This window comes from Tiliqua scincoides, chromosome 9, assembly GCF_035046505.1.
Source record: "Tiliqua scincoides isolate rTilSci1 chromosome 9, rTilSci1.hap2, whole genome shotgun sequence".
In the NCBI taxonomy this organism is placed as follows: Eukaryota; Metazoa; Chordata; class Lepidosauria; order Squamata; family Scincidae; genus Tiliqua; species Tiliqua scincoides.
In genome coordinates, this window is record NC_089829.1 from 4,994,990 (window position 1) to 5,016,160 (window position 21,171).

General features: G+C 47.4%; 1 protein-coding gene across 1 annotated transcript in view; it reads left to right on the forward strand.

Annotated features, from left to right (window-relative positions):
• Positions 1-21,171, forward strand: part of LOC136660256 (solute carrier family 2, facilitated glucose transporter member 5-like) — a 34,451-nt gene that overhangs the window by 595 nt on the left and 12,685 nt on the right. Inside the window, exons 2-9 of the mRNA XM_066637381.1 lie at positions 136-231; positions 1,315-1,475; positions 2,478-2,602; positions 4,372-4,524; positions 4,603-4,728; positions 10,917-11,104; positions 16,065-16,218; positions 19,183-19,235. Coding sequence (XP_066493478.1) covers positions 136-231; positions 1,315-1,475; positions 2,478-2,602; positions 4,372-4,524; positions 4,603-4,728; positions 10,917-11,104; positions 16,065-16,218; positions 19,183-19,235 — 1,056 coding nt within the window. The remainder of the gene's footprint in view (positions 1-135; positions 232-1,314; positions 1,476-2,477; positions 2,603-4,371; positions 4,525-4,602; positions 4,729-10,916; positions 11,105-16,064; positions 16,219-19,182; positions 19,236-21,171) is intronic.

A 21,171-nucleotide genomic window follows, 5' to 3' on the forward strand; every position in this document is an offset into this window, starting at 1 on the left:
AAATTATGTTTTTATTATGTTGTACTGTACACCACTTTTGAGCCATAGAAAAGTAGCACAAAAACATTTTTGATAAATAAATTATGTTTTTAATGCTATTTATTAAGCGACAATACCCACCACTCCTTCCTGCAGGACTTTACAAAGCCTCTTGTCCTGGCGTCCGTGATTTCTTCCATTGGAGGTCTCCAGTATGGTTACAATTTCTGGGTTCTCCACTTCCCATCTGTGGTAAGGCAGCCTCCACCCCACCCCTGCACTGCAAAACTCTTCTTCAAGCTCTGGTTAAGACACACACTTGGGTTGTCCCAGGTGGATGTAAAATTTTGTATTTCTCGCACTTATTTGTTATTTAGTTTTTCACATTTTTTATTCCACCCTTCCTCCATAGAGCTCAGGCTGGTCTACATAGTTTCTTCCCCCATTTTGTCCTTACAACAACCCCGTAAGGTAGGTTGTTAGGCTGAGAGACAGTGACTGGCCCAGGGTCACCTAGGAAGCTACATGGATGAGTGGGAATTTGAACCTGTATCTTCCAGGTGTAATTCCAACACCAAAACTACTATACTAGCTCTCTGCTTATATTGCTTCTGCAGAACTGATGATGATGATTAATTTTTATACAGGCAGCCCTCCGTATCCATGGGTTTGGTATCCACAAATTTGAATATCTGCAAATTCAAAATCTGTGAGGTGGGCCACCTGTAGCCCTCCAGAGCTATCCTACCAGAGCTACCTGGAGGCCTTTCTGTGGACCAGGAAGGCCATGTGCAACCTCTTCAACTCTCAGAAGGCCTTCTGAGGCTTTCAGAGCGCTGAAAACCACGACTTTGGATTTTTGGCTGAAAACCGGAAGTCGTGCTTTTCGGCCCTCTGGAGACCTAAAAACACTTTTTAGGTTTTTAGGGTTGGGGAGGTGACTTTTGGGGCGCCTAAATCCACAGATTCTGACCTCTGTGGGGGTTCCGGAAACAGAATCCCCATGGATAACGAGGGCTGTCCTGTATACCACTTTCCAACAAGAAGTTAACAAAGCAGTTCGCCAAGACAATCCAATAAGTAAATGGCCCTCGGTCCCAAAACACCTCACAATGTAAAAAGATGCAGAAGCTAGTATGCTCCACCACATGAAAATATTATGTCCCTCCATGTTGGTAACGAGACAAAAACATGAATCGGACAGATATACCTGCTGGGTGGCCAGGATCACTAGCAATGCCTTGTCAAATGCACAGTCCGTCGTTTCCCTGACCTGGTTGCCACAATCACATGTAGGAAGGTACAAATGCCAAATGCTTTCCTCTTCTCTCCTAGGTCCTGGTGAACTTTTACAACGTCACTGAAGAGCACAAGAGAGATGAGGGCATCCATCAAAGTATTCTCTTGTTTCTCATGGTTTTTGCCATTGCTTTGTACCCACTTGGTGGCCTCGTTGGGTGCCTTCTGTTTGCCCCTATGGCAGATATGTGTGGAAGGTATAACACAGAGACAACAAGGAAGTTAGTCAAGTACCAACCAAAGGATCCAACTTGAGACGATGCATAGAGTGGGGGGGGGGGAGGGTTGGAACATTGCGCTGCCACTCTCTCATGTCTCCCCAGTTGCATTTACTAAAAGGTTCACCGGTGCCTTCAGCACCACCCTCCCATTTCCAGAGTTCAAAGAAATGGCTAATGCAATAACGTGGCATCATCTCTAGATTATCCTAGCCATTCTGTAGGGGGCAAGGGGGCTACATGAGCTACATATCAACTTTTGATAAAAAGGGGGCTTTTTTTGCATGCTATTGGGGTGGTTTTAATTTGCTTTAAATTCCAGAACTCTGCAAATGTCTGGAGTTCAGTGAGTGCCCCGAAACGGCCGCCTTATTTGTGAGTGATCCAACTTTTGCTACAGTTCTATTGACACAGAGCTGTGGACTTCAGAACATAAGAACCTAAGAACAGCCCCGCTGGATCAGGCCATAGGCCCATCTAGTCCAGCTTCCTGTATCTCACAGTGGCCCACCAAATGCCTCAGGGAGCGTACCAGACAACAAGACACCTGCATCCTGGTTCCATCCCTTACATCTGGTGTTCTGAGGTGACCCACTTCTACAATCAGGAGGTTGCACAGGAGGTTGCACATGGCTCATAACCCATGATGGACTTTTCCTCCAGAAATTTGCCCAATTCCCATCCAGGCCAGATGCCAACATCACATATAAGCACAGAAACCAGAAAAAGAAGGAACACTGTTGCAACAGCTTTGCTCCTCTCCCACAAGGCTCCCTTGGAGTGGCGGAGGTGTCTTCCCTGTTGCTCTCGCCACCTGGAATGGCTCTGACAGTGAGGGAGAGGGGCAGCTTACACAATGTGCTGAAGTGCCCTGCAAAACTTAGCGCTCTGTCCCCCTCTGGGAACACCACAGCTCCCCTGCTCTTTTAACACCATTATAAGCATCCCCCAAACCCTCTCTCTTTCTAATTCTCTTTTCAGGAAACAGACTATGGTGATAAATAACCTTTTCTCTATAGCCTGTGCTATCCTGATGGGCTTTTCCAGAATGGTAGAATCCTACGAATTCTCCATGTTCTCACGTTTTATCACTGGATTAAGTTCAGGTGGGTCCTGAATTTCCTGGCTAAATTGATTGAATGGGAGATCTGGAGTTCAAATCTGGCTGGAATTCTTTCCATTAGACAAGGGAACCTTTGGTTGTTTGTTTGTTTGTAGTACTTATATACTGCCTTTCTCTTTCTGTACACAGCATTCGAGGCAGTTTACATAGACAGGCGAACCCTAAACCACCATTTTTCAATGGGGTTTTTACAATATTGTTCTGCGAGAACTCACAGAACCCTCAGTCCCCCAGATGTTGCACTTCACAGTGTGGTTATCTGCACTGGCTGTGTGCCATTGAGCTTCCACAAGTGACTGTAAATCACGTCCAGGCAGGTTCTCAGGCTCTTAACCATTCTTGCCAGCTGACCTCTCCAAACTCCCCCACTCTCATAGTGACTCCATCTGCTCACAAAGGGTTAGAACAACTTGGGAGGGGCAGTCACTGGGGCCTCTTCAAGGTATGGCAGCATGTGTTTCCTTACCATGGGGCTGCACTGTGACTACACCAGAGCTGGAAAGTTGGATAGGATTGGGCCTTTTGTCAGCTTAGCTTCATGTCTCCCCTCCAAGGGCCCAACTGAATTGTTTCTGCTTAGCTTTAGGCAGTACAACAGCTCACACTTCCTGCCCTTATACTATCTTGTCATCCCCAGTTCCTGGAATACCAGATTTCTCCTTGCTTGCATGCATGAGCACTGTGAAGCAACTAACATGGGCCACAATCCATTTTACAGACAGGCTTTCCCCCTGTGCCTTTGCTAACCATCTGCTGAATGAAGTGTTCAGTACAACTCAAATGCTGCTCTCCAATACTATACTTTATTTAGAACCTAAAAGTGTCATTCCCCTTTGAATGTTTGCTATTATTCCTTGTGGATCGACACAGAGTCCAATCCTATCCGATATTCTAGCACCAGTGCAGCCATGCCATGCTGATTTTGTACCTGTGGGACAGGGCTCAGCCTTCACAACAGGAAGCAGAATGTGACAGTTAGACAGTCTAACTATTGTACCCCCTCTTTGGACACCAATAGCACTATGAATAAAAACATAGGCTACTTCTGGTTGACATACTGGTTCTGATGTTGCTGGCTCAGGGAAAGAATATTCCATTGTCAGGAAGCAGCCACCAAGAACCTCATTCTGGGTATCCTTAAGGTGCTTGATTTGGTGCAGAAGCAGAGCTGCAGCCCATCAACATAGCAATGGTACTGAACTTGCCTTTGTACCAGTGGCATATCTGGGGGGGGATCCATATGTGCAAGTGACCTTGGACAGCAGGGCTGCGTGGCGCCACTGCCACTTCAGCTGTGATACCTCAGGAGGCCTGCACCCGCTGCCTTCCCCTGCAGGTGTTCTGAAGGCCAGAGAGGTCACATGCAGCCTTCCCCAGCCTCAGAAGGCCTTCTAAGGCTTCAGGGGGTCTTTGAATGTCACTTCTGGTTTTCGGTCAAAAACCCGAACTGATGTTTTAAGACCTCGATGTTCTATTTTGCCAAGTGCATCAATTAAGGGATTGATGTTCAAAGGCCCTCTGGAAGCCTTAGCGGGGGGGGCACCTCCAGGCGTGCCCATGGTTGCAACAGTGGCCAGGACTGACACTACTTTGTACAGTTTCACCATAAGCCTCTCTCACACACTGAGGAAGCAGAAGCAGAATTACGCACGGCCACCTAGAGATTGTCCTGTGATCTATAAAGATACTCACGTATTTCTAAAGGAGTATTAAGAGTAATGTAAACTAACTCTTGATTTATCATTTCCCCAGGCATATTCTCCAGTATTATCCCCGTGTATCTCACTGAAATAGCCCCTAAAAACCATAGGGGAGCGATCAATGTGGTGGCCTCATTCTTTGTCATCTTTGGCATCTTGCTAGGTCAGGTCTTTACTGCTCCACAAATCTTGGGGAATGAGAAAGGTAAACCACAAAGGTGCATCCTTGGGCCGGTCACCCGAGACCTGTGAGTACACTTTGTAACTGGATTTTCTTCCACAGGTTGGCCAATATTGATGAGCTTTGCTGGGTTCGTGGCATTATTTCAGATGGTGCCACTGTTATACATTCCTGAAAGTCCTCGGTATCTATTGATTCAGAAGAAGGATGAAGGGAACGCAAGGCAAGGTACAATGTCCCTGCACAGCACACAGACCTCTGGGAGTGGGCCCTCTCCAAGGCTGTGATAACTCCTCACACTGAAGGGATTTCACATGTGCTACTCCCAGGGTCCCCTGGTGGCTGGGGATAAGAATAGGCCCTCAGTTTGGCTGTACTTGTCGTAAGAGGTGACTAAACAGCCACCGGGTAGATGGGACTCCTTAGCCTGGGAAGGCAGCTCATCTGAGAGAAGGAAAACTCTGATACCAAACCTCCACTGCCTTGTGGCTACATCCAGTTAAGGAAAAGGCTTCAGGAGTCAACCTCGAGGCAAAATCCGGAGCTGGAGTCCCTGAGGCAGTTCATGGCTGAACACAGTCACGTTCTGGCAACTCCTGTGACGCCGCTGGAACCAATCGTATGGGCTTCTGCCTTTCCATTGGACCATTTCAGCGACATGGAGAGGGGGGATTTGCTGCATGGGTAACAGCCTATCCTCCATACCTACTTTACCCAGGCTTCGTGCACTGGAGAGGACACTGTTCCAGAACCACCATTCAGAGCGTGACACCATAGTCTTCCGAGACTGAAGGATGCCAACAACAACTCTCAGGGTGTTACTGGGAGTTACTCACAGTGCAATCATTACTTGATGCGGAACAGGCCGGCCGGCGGGCCTGTGCTGTATCCAGTGGCATAGCTAATGAACATGTAGCCTCGTGCAGAGCTCAAAATGATGCTCCGGAAGTGATGTCACAACCAGAAGTGACATCATGCCAGGGCTTTTTAAAAAGTGCAAATTGGGGGGAAACCTGCCTCCTCCCCCCCCAGCAGCTCACCACCCACTTGCTCTGCTGCCTCCCCCCAGCCAGTGGCATAGCTAAGGCATCTATCTGCTACCTGGGGTCAAAGAAGATTTTGTAGCCCCCTCCCAAAACAAAATCAAATTTAATGAAGTACATAAATAAAAAGTGTGTCCCTGATTGGTGTAAGACACTGTGCTGGAGTGAAGAGAGATAATTCTTCTCCCCCTGCTAAATATAAGAGGAGCACAACTTGAAAATGTGCCTTTTTACCCAGTTAGCAGAGGTAACTATCAAGAACTCTTGTTCTGAGTTCTATCAAAACTCAAAAACTCTTGACTTCCAAGAAGTGGACTTTCCTCAAATGAGGAGCCTGGTTAGAAGGAGGTTGAAAGGGAAGGTAATAAGAGTCCGATCTCTCCAGAGTGCATGGGGGCTGCTTAAAACAGCAGTAATAGAGGCCCAGCAGAAGTGTATACTACAAAGGAAGAAGGGCTTGACTAAGTCCAGGAGAGTGCCCACATGGCTAATGAGCCAAGTTAGAGAGGCTACAAAGGGCAAGGAAGCTTCCTTCCGTAAATGGAAGTCTTGTCCTAATGAAGAAAATAAAAAGGAACATAGTGGCAAAAGAAATGTAAGGAGGTGATACGGGAGGCCAAGAGGAACACATGGCCAGCAACATTAAGGGGAATAAAATAAGCTTCTTCAAATATGTTAGAAGCAGGAAACCCGCCAGAGAAGCAGTTGGCCCTCTGGATGGTGAGGGAGGGAAAGGGGAGATAAAAGGAGACTTAGAGATGGTAGAGAAATTAAATGAGTTCTTCACATCTGTCTTCACGGCAGAAGGCCTCGGGCAGATACCACAGCCCAAACGGCCCATCCTGACCAAGGAATTAAGTTGGATAGAAGTTAAGAGAAGATGTTTCAGACCTAACTGACAAATTAAAGATCAATAAGTCACCGGGCTCTGATGGCATCCACCCAAGAGATATTAAGGGACTGAAGAATGAAGTTGCTGATCTCTTGACTAAAATATGCAACTTGTCCCTCAATATGGCCACGGTGCCAGAGGATTGGAGGATAGCAAATGTCACACCAATCTTTAAAAATGAAAGGAGAGGGGACCCGGGAAACTATAGGCTGGTTAGCCTAACATCTATTCCAGGTGAGATGATGGAATACCTCATCAATGATAAAACCTCAAAACACATAGACGAACAAGCCTTGCTGAGGGAGAATCAGCATGGCTTCTGTAAGGATATGTCTTGCCTCACGAACCTTTTAGAATTCTTTGAAAAGGTCAACAGGCATGTGGACGCGGGAGAACACGTGGACATTATATATCTGGACTTTCAGAAGGCGTTCGACATGATCCCCCACCAAAGGCTGCTGAGAACACAATCAGGGAATTAGAGGGGAGGTCCTCTCCTGGATTAGGAACTGGGTGAGGACCAGGAAACAGAGAGTGGGTGTCAATGGACAATTTTCACAATGGAGAGAGGTGAAAAGCGGTGTGCCCCAAGGATCTGTCCTGGGACCGATGCTCTTCAACCTCTTCATAAATGACCTGGAGACAGGGTTGAGCAGCGAGGTGGCGAAGTTTGCAGATGACTCCAAATTTTTCTGAGTTGTGAAGACCAGAAGCGATTGTGAGGAGCTCCAGAAGGATCTCTCCAAACTGGCAGAATGGGCAGCAAAATGGCAGATGCGTTTCAATGTAAGTAAGTGTAAAGTCATGCACATTGGGGCAAAAAATCAAAATTTCACATATATGCTGATGGTTTCTGAGCTGTCTGTGATAGATCAAGCGAGAGATCTGGGGTGGTGGTGGACAGGTCGATGAAAGTGTCGACCCAATGGGTGGAGTCAGTAAAGAAGACCAATTCTATGCTTGGGATCACTAGAAAAGGTATTGAGAATAAAACGGCTAGTATTATAATGCCGTTTTACAAATCGATGGTAAGGCCACACCTGGAGTATTGTGTCCATTTCTGGTCGCCACATCTCAAAAAGGACAGAGTGGAAATGGAGAAGGTGCAAAAGAGAGCAACTAAGATGAATACTGGGCTGGGGCACCTTCCTTATGAGGAAAGGCTATGGCGTTTGGGCCTCTTCAGCCTAGAAAAGAGACGCCTGAGGGGGGACATGATTGAGACATATAAAATTATGCAGGGGATGGACAGAGTGGATAGAGAGATGCTCTTTTCCTCTCAAGCAACACCAGAACCAGGGGACAGCCGCTAAAATTGAGTGTTGGGAGAGTTAGAACAGACAAAAGAAAATACTTCTTTATTAAATGTGTAGTTAGTCTGTGGAACTCCTTGCCACAGGATGTGGTGATGGCATCTGACCCTTTATTGAAGACTGTTTTCCAAGAATTTAAGTATCCCATATATTGAACCTTGTTTCCAGCAATATGGTAACGATGTTCAAAGAGTATCATGGGATAGAGATAATCTTATTAAGTTCTGCACTCTGCTACAGTTTGGCAATTTATAGCTGCCAGAAGTAACCAGCATCTCTCATATAAATGATTACATTGATACAGGGCACAATGGAAAGACACCTGTGGGCTGAGCAAGTCCCTTGCACCAGCCCAGAAGGGCCGCAAATGGGCCATAAAGCACATTTACACCTCCTCGGGAGTAAGTCATGTTGGTTCACAGAGGTGCGCCGACACACGGAGGCTGAATCCAGCCTCCATGGCAGCTTACTCCATAAGTCTTGTGTCAGCCCGGCTGCACTGAAGCAAGGATCTGGGGTGGGCGGGAGGGAGGCGGAAGGGAGGCGTTCCTGGGCGGGGGGAGGCCAGGGGCGGGCAGGCAGTGGGCGACCCCGGCAGCAGGAGGGTGGGGAGTGTGAGGCAGGGATGGGATCCAGCAGTTATGCCAGATCCCAACCCCCATTCCTGGGGAGATTGGAGCGGCTTAAAGCTGCTCCACTCTCCTCGAACTTCCACCACTTCAGGAGGTGGTGCAAGTCTGAGGAGACCCATTGGAACCATGGCGCCTTACCCAGGGGTAAGAGGAAAAGTTTCCCTTTGCCTCTGTCTGAGCCGCCTTGGGTCCCAACCTGTGCTGAATACAGCAGAAGCCTCTTGGATTGCCTGTTCCAGTGCAGAGTAGGATTGTGCCCACAGTTGAAGATTTTATACATTCCTTGACTATGACTCTGGCCCAGCAAGGTCATACAAAAGCTGACGCAAAAGAGGGGTATATGTGTTTGGGGAGATAAAGATATTATTGAAATTAAATCTGAAGTTAGGAGAATCTATAGGGCAGAGGTGCTCAATAGGTGGATCGCGATCTACCGGTAGATCGCGAGGCAAAATGAGTAGATTGCGGAGCCCTGTCTCTCCAAACTGTTAATATGTCAGTTTCGTCTAGTGACTAGACGAAACTGACATATTTAGCTAAATTGACACTGAAACTGACACTTTAGCTGCTCTTCAGGCATGCAGCAACAAAACTGACGAAACTGACTAGACTCCAGCAGGGGCTCCATACATTAAAGGGGGTTCTGTCAGACGCTTCCTTCCCCCCTGGTAGATCTCCGGGCCTTGCTGGGTTTCAAAGTAGCTCTCGAGCCAAAAAAGTGTGAGCACCCCTGCTATAGGGAGTGTAAATCTTTAGGTTGACAGATGCTACGAACACATTACTTTCTCCTGTGTCAACAGCTCAATAAAAAGATTCAACTTAGGGCACAATTCTACCCTGTGCTGGAACAGGCAAGCCAGGAGGCTTGTGCTGTATCCAGGGCAGGATAGGGGCCAAAAGTGGCTTAGCCAGAGGCAAGGAGAAAATTTTCCCCTTACGTCTAGGAAAGGCACCTTTTCCCCTATGGGTCTCCTTGGACTTCCGTCACCTTTTGAGGCGCCACCTTAACGCTGCTCTGTTCTCCTCGGGAAAGGGGGTTGTGATCAGGCAGTTATGGGCCCGCTCCCCACCCACCTGCCCTTGGGGCTGCCCACCGCCTGCCCTCCCCCGCCCTCCCCCGCCCTCCCCCCACCCCCCTGGATACAGTCAGTGGCATAGCTAACGGAGTGCAGGGGGTAGCAGTTGCACCGGGCAACAAGTTTTAGGGGGGCAACAAGCTGAGCTTGACACTAGTGGCCAAAATTGTGAAAATCTTGATATGTACGAATAATCATATCATTGGAAAGGTAATTTAATGCTGAATGCAATGAAACAAACATCATTGAAATATCTGTATGCTATCAAAAGTTATGGCCAATTAATCAGAAAATGAAAACAAAACTGCCTTAAGGAACAAAAAATGGATTTTTAAAACTCAAAACTGACCTATGAGACTGATTGTTCTGAGAGCCAGTGAGACGTTATGATGCAGCATGGAACCAATAAGGTTTTAATACGAGTTAGCTCTCATTTCCATGTATCATAATATAAGAACCTAAGAATGGCCCTGCTGGATTCAGTATCTAGGACACAGGCCCATCTAGTTCAGTATCTCACAGTGGCCCACCAAGTGCCCCAGGGAGCACCCAAGATAGCAAGAGACCTGCATCCTGGTGCCCTCCCTTGCATTTGGCATACTGACATAGCCCATTTCTAAAATCAGGAGGTTGCACATACACATCATGGCTTGTAACCCATGATGAATTTTTCCTCCAGAAATTTGTCCAATTCCCTTTTAATAGCATCTAGGCCAAATGCTATCACCACATCCTGTGGCAAGAAGTTCCACAGACCAACCACACACTGATTAAATAAATATTTTCTTTTGTCTGTCCTAACTCTTCCAACACTCAGTTTTAGTGGCTGTCTCCTGGTTCCCCCCTCAGGTGCCTTTTTCCAAGACTGAAGAGTCCCAAACATTGTAGTCTTTCCTCATAAGGGAGGTGCTCCAGTCCAATAACCATTTTGGTTGCTCTCCTCTGTACTTTTTCCATTTCCACTATATCCTTTGCATTGGGTGACAACAAGGAGCTGTCACATGGAGCACAGGTCCACCAGCACTCCAAGATCTGATCTGTTGCAGACAGCCCAGAATTCATTAGCCTATATGTGAAGTTTTGGTTTTTTGCCCCAATGTGGCAATAGGACTGACTGGGGAAGTGCAGTCTTAGACTGCACTTCCGGAAAACCACAAGTGAGGCTCCCTGCCTCAGTGAGGCTTCTCGCGCAGTCCTACATTCGCGTGGATTCAGCGCCCAGGGCGTTTGCCCAGCGCTAGGTCCACTGCTGCCACCCAACAGCTCTATCTGAGGCCAAGTCTCTTTCTTGCCACTTGATCAAGCTGCTTAGGAACTCTCTTAGTCAATTTCTGAATTATTATATTTTTTTTGCATTTTTGCCACTGGTCTTCCTTTAGGGTCAAGGGGCCAATGCTTGAAAGTTTCCTGATCAGTTTCCTCCTGTAACACAAGTCCTGTCTTCTCTTCTTCTAATTCAGTCTTGATGAAACTCAGAGAAAAGGAGGATGTAGAGGAGGAGATGGAAGATCTTCATCAGGAGGACCATGCTGAGAGAGTAGAAAAGAACATGACCATTTTCAAACTCATACATTTCCCAGGTCTGCAGAGGAGATTCATCATCATTCTTGTCTTGAATTTTGCCCAGCAATTTGCTGGTTACTCTGCGGTAAGGAACACAATATCCTCAGTTGCTAGAACAGTGAACAGGAAAATGTGGTCAGGCATTCACCATCAAGATTCAGTAGCAGTGACATCACTGTTGTCATCCCGAGTTGCAAACTCTTGTCTAGACAGACATGGAAATCCAGGGTGTTTTTCAGCACATACCCTCTTGGGCTATCCATAGCTCACCACCTGTCTCTAGGAATAGCCAACATCTGTGGGCTTGGGACACAGACGTTGGCCTCCAGGTGCTTATATGGAAGCCAGAAACCTTTATAAACTGGCATCACCTGGTGGTGCAAGTTTCACATGTACAGAGATCCTGACCTCAGATAATAGGTGGTCAAAGGATAATCTTGAACCAAACATTAGACACTGCAACAGGGCTGACCTAAGCAGTCCTTGCACCCTGATTTGGTGATGTGTCAGCCTCCTCCCGCACCACCCTGGACTGAAAAAGGAAAAGGAAATGTGGAGGTCATGGTAGATTGTAGTATCCAAAATTACGCTCCACCTCCTCTTCTTTTTCCAGTCTAGGGATGTGGAGAAGGAGCAAATGGAGGGATGTGGGAGAGATGGAGGTGAGTGCGCCCCACCAGTCTGCTACCTGAGACAATCAACTCAGTCGGCCTCAGGCCCTGCAATAGAGCAGAATGAAAAGCTCTAGGAGAGTCACTGCTTCTTCACTGTAAGTGAAACAATTCAACTTCAGCACAGGTGGCTGTTTAGCATTCTTGAGGACAGGGAGAATTTCCCCATTTTTCAGCACCTGCCCTCTGCAGACAGGCACTGAATGCAGCTGCTCCTAGCAAGCCACGCGGCATTCTCTGGCTCCTCATCCCTTTCCCAGCACCCCTGGGAATCATTAAAGCAGAATTACCATAGACGCATGTCGATCTGTAAGTTGATCTTACAAATAAGGCAAGGGCAGGTTCTCAGCTAGAAATCATGGAATGTTCCGTGACCCTCAGATATGCTGGGGGTAAAACTTGGGGAATGGTGCTTGTGAGGAGGACCTGCAGCTTGCCCTTTAGTATGATTGAAAGGGGGGAAAGAATCTGAGCCACACCACTGTTTCTGAAGACATTAATAATGTGATTATCTAGGACTGTGTGCCATCCTCCCCCCCATTTTCCTGCTTTTCAGTGCCTACCCTCTGCAGAAAGGCACTGAATGCAGCAGCACCCAAGCTCCTGGTGAGCCACGCAACTTCCCCAGGTTCCTCACTCCTTTCCCGCCCCCCCCCAGGAGCCACTAGATAAGCAAAATTAGTTGGATGTTGCTTGCTCCATTTTGAAGGCCTGCAAGGAACATAAATTAACCAACAGAGGCAGGGTGCACTGTGGCCCTTTCAGTGGGAGGCAGGTGGGCAGCTTGTAGTCTGCATGAAACAAAGATACCTGTCAACAACCTCTCTAGAACCGCCTATCATTTAATTGCTCAGGTGTACTATTATGTCGATGGAATATACCTGTCTACAGGTCAAAGAAAGGAAATGCTCCAGACCCTCCACATAACAGCATTCACGTGTCTCGTACTGATCACCATAGTGTCGGTAAGACCCTTTCCTTTCCGGCTTACTTCCTTTTTAAGCTACAACCCTACCCACATTTTCCTGGGAGTACATCCCATTTAATGCTATAGGACCTACACCAAGAGAAAGTACTTGATCCAATGTCAACCAATGAGTTTGGTGACCAAGCAGGAATTTAAACATTGGTCCAAGCATGCTCAGTGTAATCAGTACACTTCATTGCCTTGTGATAGTCTTACAGTGCAATCCTATCTTGCGCTGGAACAGGCAGTCCAGGAGGCCTGCACTGTATCCAGTGCAAGATAGGAGCCTGAAGTGGCTCAGCTGGAGGCAAGGGGAAACTCTTCCCCTTACCCCCAGGTAAGCCAACTTACCCCCAGGTAAGCCACCACAGCGCCAATGGGTCTCCTTGAACTTGTGCCACCTCAGAAGGTGGCATAAGTCCAAGGAGAGCAAGTCGCACTGAACTGCTTGAGAAATTACAGCCGAGTTCCACCCTGCCTCCCACTCACTCCTGTCTGCCCCCAGGACCGCCCTCCACCCACTCCCCCCCACCCTGGAATGCCTCCCTCACACCTTCTCCCTGCCTCCTCCCCACCCACCCCAGACCCTTGTGTTGGTCGAGCTCGGCCAACGCAACCTTCCCTGCCAAAGTCGGCACGGAGGCTGGATTCAGCCTCCATGGGCCAGGGAGCATCCCTGTGCTGGCCCAGCCAAGTCTTGAGGAGGTCACATTTGTGACCCTCCTGGGCCAGCGCAAGAAACTTGCGCCAGTCTAGGGCACAGTCAGGATTGTGCCCTTAGTCCAACATAAACACGCACGCACGCGAATCACTCCCTCCCTTGCCTTGTATTCTCTAGATGCAGTGCATCGATTCTGTGGGCCGGAGGACGCTTCTTCTCATTGGCTTTGGGATCTGCTCTGTCTGTTGTGCCTTTTTAACCGTAACCATCCAACTCCAGGTCTGTGATTCAAAATTTCATGTCCTGGTGCGGTTTTTGCCCAAAGATATACTTCCCCCTTGCCACTCCCATTCTGGTTGCAGACACAATTCAACAGACACTGTTGCATTTGAAACAGCTTTTCAAGCAGGATCATATTTAAGGGGAATGTTACTCTGGAATGTAAAACTTCTTTGCAAGCTGCATGGAAAAAATTCAAGTGGTGGAGTGGGAAGTAACAGATTTGCCTTCCCTGGAGATGTCCTGAGGTCTCCACTGCTTTTTCTGAACAAGTAAACCTGTAGCATAAGGGAGCCAGCTGCAAGGTAGAGGTAGCCCTTAACATAAGGAGTGTCTGTCCCCTGCATTTCAGCATGACTGAAGCAAGATTTCCTTTCTTCAACAGAAAACTTACTCATGGTTGTCTTTTATCAACACAATTTTGATCATCATCTTCCTCCTCGGGCACTTCATTGGGCCAGGTAAGTACTAAGATGATGAACCAAACTCTCTTGAGGATCACAAGCTACAGCCCGAACCTAAGCTTGAGCAGTGGCATCAAAATGGGTGCAGAGAAGCAGCTGTAGGTTTCTTCAGAGGAATGGGATTTTCTTCCCCTTCTCCCAGGGAAAGCTCCAAGCCCCGCAATGGGGCTTCTCAAGTCTGCACTGGCTATTTTGCCAGCACAGACTTGAGAGACTCCATGTCAGACCAGAAGGCCCAACACTGAGTTGGATACCACTTTCCCCTCCCCACACCCTGCCCTCCTCCTGCCTTCCCTTTGTCCCCCCCTACCCAGGAATGCCTTCCTCCCACCCCAACAAACCTCTCTGCCCCCCAGAGCTTGTCCCTTCTTCCAGGCGGCATGCAGCTGGCTTGTAGCTGGCAGTGGGCTCAGCATGGACTGGTGCTAGGCTGGTGCCAGTGCTGACCTGGAGTTGAGTGTTCCAGGCATGCCTTATGGCACATTTGGGACAACCAGCACCAGCATAAGGCCAGCATGCCAAGCTCAGGGTTGGGATCCAGGAGAGCAACTGAAAAAAGCAATCAAACCATCACTGAGTCAGGTAAGTGCTCAAATAATGATCCAAACTCTCTGGATGAGCACAAGATGTGCACAACCCAGACAAGTTAGAGAGCAACCAAAAAAGGCCATCAAGCCTGCACCTCTCTTTCCAAACAGGCTCAATTCCCCAACTCCTGGTCACCGAATTATTCCTTCAGTCATCCCGTTGCTCAGCCTTTGCAGCTTCAGGAGCTATATTTTGGTTCTGCAGGTTTATTGCCACAGTAATGCTGGGAGGTATAGAGGTGAGCGGTTTTCCAAATCGGTTTGGTGGAAAGGGGGTGGACAAAATATGTAACCTAAGAACAGCCCAAACTCCTCAAAGCACCTCTGAAGCCACAGACCTAGGCAGGTCAATTTATTCTCATTTGCAAACCCAAACATTCAGATCAGTGTTTGATGCTTCACATTAAATGCATTCAGAAATAAGTGGTACATCTTTTGCAACGTGTTATAGTGGACCAACTGGACCTCGATTTCCTCTTGGCCATACCACCCACTCCACAACCTTCAGTCCATTGTGTTCTCCAAGATTAGCCTGCTGCCCGGGCTCTGAGAATGAACCAGGAACTTCATTGTCTAAGCCTAGGCTTTCGGCTTAGATTATGTGCATGCTGATGATTAACAGGGTCAGGACCAGGCTACTGTCTTGGCCCTGGGGTGTGTGTGGCCTCCCCCATGGCAGCCTCTTCTCTCTCCCTGCCATTTTGTTCTCTCTCCTTTTCCTTCCATTCCAGGCTCAGCTCCTCTTTCTCTCTCCCTTGTCCCTCCTCTCCTATTTCCTGGACAGGCAGTTGAGCCTCTCCTCCAAGCTTGCTCTCCAAAGTCCCCCTGCACTGTTTGCAAGTGGAGGCAGCAACAACAGAAGAGTGCATCTGACCATTGTGAAACAGGGTGGGGGGGGCAACACAAGCTCAACTCCAAGTCCCATGATTAACCTTCTTGGTCAGGGCCGGCCCAAGACCTCCCAAGACCTGAGGTAACCGGGGGATGTGCCAGCCTCCGCTCCTCCCTCTACCCATTGTTCCAGCTCAGCACACTCCACATTTCCACAAGTAGGTGGACAGAGATGGGCACCCCCCCCCCCACCAATCTGCTGCCTGAGACATCTGCTTTAGTTGGCCTCATGGATGGGCCAGCCCTCTTCTTAGGTCTGTACAAAACTTATGGATTGTCTTCTACACTTGACTTGCTCCAGCCCACTCTAAGAGCAGGACTGAGTGACGTGGCTCTGGCAGCTGAATGCCTGGGGGGCCCTACTCTGGGGTGTAACCACAGATTCGAAGCCCAAGATGCTCCTGGCCTCTGCTCCTTGGAATCAGCAGCCCAGGAGGTTATGCCTATCCTGAATAAAAAAACCCTGTTATTGTGCTCATGCCTGTCTCTCTCACTCTCTTTCCCCCTTTTTGTTTCCGTCTCCAGGCTGCTCTCAGGGCATACGCCTTCTTGCTCTACCTGCCCGTTGGCCTGGCCACTTTTCTTTTTGTCTTCATGTTCATCCCAGAGACCAAGAAAAAGACCTTTCGAGAAATCCAGAAACTCGTGTCAGCCCGAAAAACCAAGAAAATGTGGCCACGTAGGAGAAAGTGACACAGGAACTCTGGGAGAATCCTGTGCAGTCTTTTCTTTAATGGTGTTAATAGGAATAATGATAATAATAAAAAAGTAAAGATTTCAAAGCAGCCTTTGATATTGTCCTTCAACTGTCTTGACTCCGTGGGTACAATCGTTTCCCTTCTGTTGGAAGGACCTGTCTGTTTATATACAGCCTTTCAACTCTCCTGGTGTGAAGCATACCTTATTAACCTATGAAATGCACGCATAATGACAGAGTTTCATATATGAAATGTTCTCTTGGCTTTCTAATATTCAGGCTCCAGCTCCTCCCATACTAGCGGGACGAAATGAGCCCATTTGCAGCAGGGTTGTTCCTTGCATTGTATACATATTAAAAACTAGCGAAGTGTACCAACAACATTATAAAACAGTCTCAGGTCTGGGGCTGACACCTACTTTGAGTCGCAGTGGTCATTGTTTCAGTAGGGCTGCCAGGTGATCACCATATGCAACAGACCCGAAAACTTTAATTCTCGTGCGACTATAAACACTGAAACGGATGTGACTGCACACGCATTCACTCAGAGTTTATCGGTTTCTAGCTCCTGCAATACAGCATCAAAACAATCCTATGCATGTCTACTCAGAATTGTATTCAAGAAGATATACTCCGGGGAAAGTGTTTATAAGACTCTAGCCATACTGCTGTTATGTGTAAAAAAGTTGAGTTTGACTGAGGAGGACCTGAGGGAAAACTGCTGCAGGAGAGGAGGCTGCAGTACCCGTGGAGGGAAGGTAGAGGCTGCTGCGTGCAGAGGCCTATAAAAGGGGCTGCACAAGACTGGGCTTGGATATAGACCACCAGGGAAGCCTTGCTGAGAGGAGCTTCAAGACTGAGCTGGGAGAGACCATGCTGCTGAGAGCTGAAACCTGAACTGAGGTTGCAGCAAGGAGCCCCTGGAAGAGCCACACAGAGAACCAGGAAGCAATCACCCAGCCCCTTTGCCTCAAGTCCTGCTGCCTCCTGCCTGCATAGTGCCTGCCTGCCTCAGGGAATTTGGAAATAGGTTGTGTTTTCATTTGGTTAAGGTTCCATTCCGAACAATAAAGGCCTTAAATCTTTTGTTGGTGTCAGTAGTCTCTTTGGTCCTGCGTAACACTTCTGATCTGCAAGATGCATGAAAACCCTTGAATCATCAGGCACTGATGAGCTTTGGAAAGCTTTTGATGTGTCCACAATTTATGATACACAACAGCCCACAAGGCTGCCAAATGCTCTTAGTCTTAGGTGCTTCCCTTATGTCTTACACTCATTGGTTGTGGAATCATGTCCAAGTTTAATGGAAGTATCAACTGTCAACAGTTTGCCCTGGAACCTTCTAGCATCCTTCTCCTGATTGGCTCTCTCAATGCCATTAACACTTACTACAAGTGAAACCATCTGAAACAACTTGAAAGTTATTCAAGTGAAACCAGGGCTTCATTGATGTTGCCCGTATGCACCAGGACAGACAGCTACGGTTAGTTTGTGTACTCTTTGCTACCAAGGTAGGAATTAGTTTGCAAAGGGTGTGGTGTCTGCTTGCAGACAGATTCCTCAGCTACCCCCTTCTGGTCCTGTTTATACAATCAGGTACTCTGCACAGTAAACCTCTGTACTCCTATCTGCTCATTCCAGCCTAAAACTTGAATATTTAAACCAAGGGTGTCCAAACCCTGGCCCTGGGGCCATTTGTGACCCTCAATGACTCCCAGTTTGGCCCTCAAGGAGTCCCTTGTCTCCAATGAGCCTCTGGTCCACTGGAGACATGCTGGAGTCCACGCTGGCCTTATACAACTGCTCTCAGCGCTCAGCCAACTGTTCAATCTCTCGAGTGAGCTGTGGGATGAGGGCTCCCTCCATTGCTTGCTGTTTCACGTCCGTGATGTAGTGGCAGCAGTGAAGGAAAGGTTGACCTTGCTTTGTGCGAGGCCTATTATAGGCCTTGTACTGTTGCAGGACCTTCATATAAGTTCTATCTCTAATATATTCATTTATGTAAATTTATTCAATTTTGAAATGTAAATTAATTCTATTTTTTCCCAGGCCCCCGACACAGTGTCAGAGAGAATGATATGGCCCTCCTGCCAAAAAGTTTGGACACCCCTGATTTAAACAATTAGGGCTCTAAAGCAGGGGTGCCCAAACCCCGGCCCTGGGGCCACTTGTGGCCCTCGAGGCCTCTCAGTGCGGCCCTCAGGGAGCCCCCAGCCTCCAATGAGCCTCTGGCCCTCCAGAGATTTGTTGGAGCCTGCAGTGGCCCGACGCAACTGCTTTCAGCGTGAGGGCAACTGTTTGAGCTCTCGTGTGAGCTGTGGGATGAGGGCTCCCTCCACTGCTTGTTGTTTCACGTCTGTGATGCAGTAGCAGCAGCAAAGGAAAGGCCAGCCTTGCTTTGTGCAAGGCCTTTTATAGGCCTTGAGCTATTGCAAGACCTTCATTCATTCATATAAGTTCATCTTTAATATATTCATTTATGTAAACTTATGTAAATTTATTCAAATTTCAAATGTAAATTAATTCTTCCCCCCCCCGGCCCCCGACATAGTGTCAGAGAGTTGATGTGGCCCTCCTGCCAAAAACTTTGGACACCCCTGCTCTAAAGCAATTCCCTCCGGTGATACTTACTACAAGTTGTGGTGATGAACCACTCATTTTTTAAAATGAAGGAGGAACTTATAGAGAAGAATAGGTGTTTCAATAGTCATTTTAGCCAGATGGGATCTCCATTCTGAGACATAGCAGACCTTCTACAACAGATGCCATGGGCATACAAAAAGAGCAGGACCAGTTTCTGAGCTTCCCAGATTCATCTAAGAGGCTCAACTTTGGTGTGATTCAGTAAGGCTATTCTTAAGTTTTCAAGTAAGTTGAGTCAATCTCCTGAGAAGATTCCCCTTTTCCTTCCTCACAGTTGAACCTGATTTCTAATTCTTACCCAAGAAAGTATGGTGGAAACACGACAAGAGATAGCAAAGCCAGGGCCCAAGAAAGAGGTGAGTTTGGACAGTTCACTCATCCTGCCCAGTTCCGGTGGTGTAGCTGAAGGGGGGTGGAGCACTCAACCTGGCAGGGAAGTGGGCGAGTGGCCCCTCCCTTCGGAGCCATTCCCGGCGGAGGGGCAAAACGGAGCCGTACGGCTCCGTTTTGCCCCCCCTGGCCGGGAATGGCTCCAAAGGGAGGGGCCACTCACAGACTTCCCTGCCAGGCTGAGTGCTCCGCTCTCCTCCAGTTACGCCACCTCTCAGTTCCGAGACAATCTCAGTTCACACATCACTTTTTTCCAGACAGCAGAGAGGAATGGCTCATAAGACAATATGGAAGATGTAATTACAGTATTCGTGCAGGGGAAACACAGAAGAAAAATTAGTCAGAAAAATAAATATTAGACAAGGGCTAACTCCTCCTGGCTCCCTCCAAAATAAACCGGGTTGTTTGGAAAAAAAAACTTCAAGGGGAAGTTCATTGTTTAACTAAAATCCTCAACAGCCCAGTTTAGCTGCTTCTTCCCCATTCCTGTAACTCCATTCCCTTTATCCAGCCCAAACAATACTTTCCTTGCAGAAGGGACATGTGTAACAGAGGGCTCCCATCAATGGAACTGGGGAAGCCTGTTTTAACTGGGGGACATAGAGATGGGGTAACGAGAGGAGGAGGCAAGGCGCACGTGGGTGCAAAGCCCAGTTTTAGTGGGGAAAAAACTCAAAAGGGGATGTTACCAAAATTCATTTGGGGCTACCTTAATTCAGAGAAGGACATTTTACATGCAGAAGTACTATCAAGGAGTTGACCCATCTCTAATAAAGATAAGAAAGACTGGGGGCCCAATCCTATCCAGCTTTCCAGCACTGACTAACCTAACCTAAGAGGATCAGCAGTCCTTATTTCCAAGTACCTGTGTTTTTGATCAGGGCCTGCATCTTGAATTCATGAATGCTGCAATGAATAACTGATGTAAAGGATATTATTGGGTACTAACTACCTCTGGACTATCTAAACCAGTGTTTCTCAACTGTGCTGGGACCCACTAGGTGGGTCATGAGCCAATTTCAGGTGGGTCCCCATTCATTTCAATATTTTATTTTTTATATATTAGACTTGATGTCTAATTATGTATGTGACTGCATTTGGGGAAATGTTACAGACCTGTACTTTTAACAAGCTACTATGTATATTATTTTAATGAGTAAATGGGACTTACTGCTGGGTAAGTGTGGGTAGGATTGCAGCCTAGGACTGTTAAAAATTTTCCCACCTTATGATGTCACTTCTGGTCATGACATCGCTTCCGGTGTGTCCTGACAGATTCTCATTCTAAAAAGTGGGTCCCGGTGCTAAATGTGTGAGAACCACTGGTCTAAACATTTCATGCCTCAAAAAAAATTTTTTTTTTTACAGATTAAACACACTGCAGGTGTGGGGAAATACCATAAATTAACATGTGTTAACTGCTGTACTTATAGCAAGAAATTGGACACAACAGGGAGTGCCATCAAGAGAAAAATGGAACAGGAATATGCATCAGATACTTCTATGCAGTGCTCACTCTTGGACAAAATAAAGTTTTTATTTTGTATTGGAATCGAATCAGACCTTATGGGGAAAAGGGAAAAAATTTGTGTCTGCAGAATTTTAATAATTGGACACTCCCAAGAAGTCGCATTCATTAAGTAACAGCTAGATGTTGAACCTTTCTGTTTACCACATATATCATCAGTATTTCTGTGTATGCATTTAATAAATGACTAATAAGCATTTGTGAACACTTTGCCCTGTTCATTAAAGCTACAGTCTCTACCGCTCCTTCTCATAGGATTTCACCAAGTCCCTTTTCCTGATTACGGTGGTTTCCAGCTTTGGATCTCTTCAGTGCGGTTACAACCTCTGGGTTGTCTACTCCCCATCAGTGGTAAGGTGGCCCTGAACATAAGA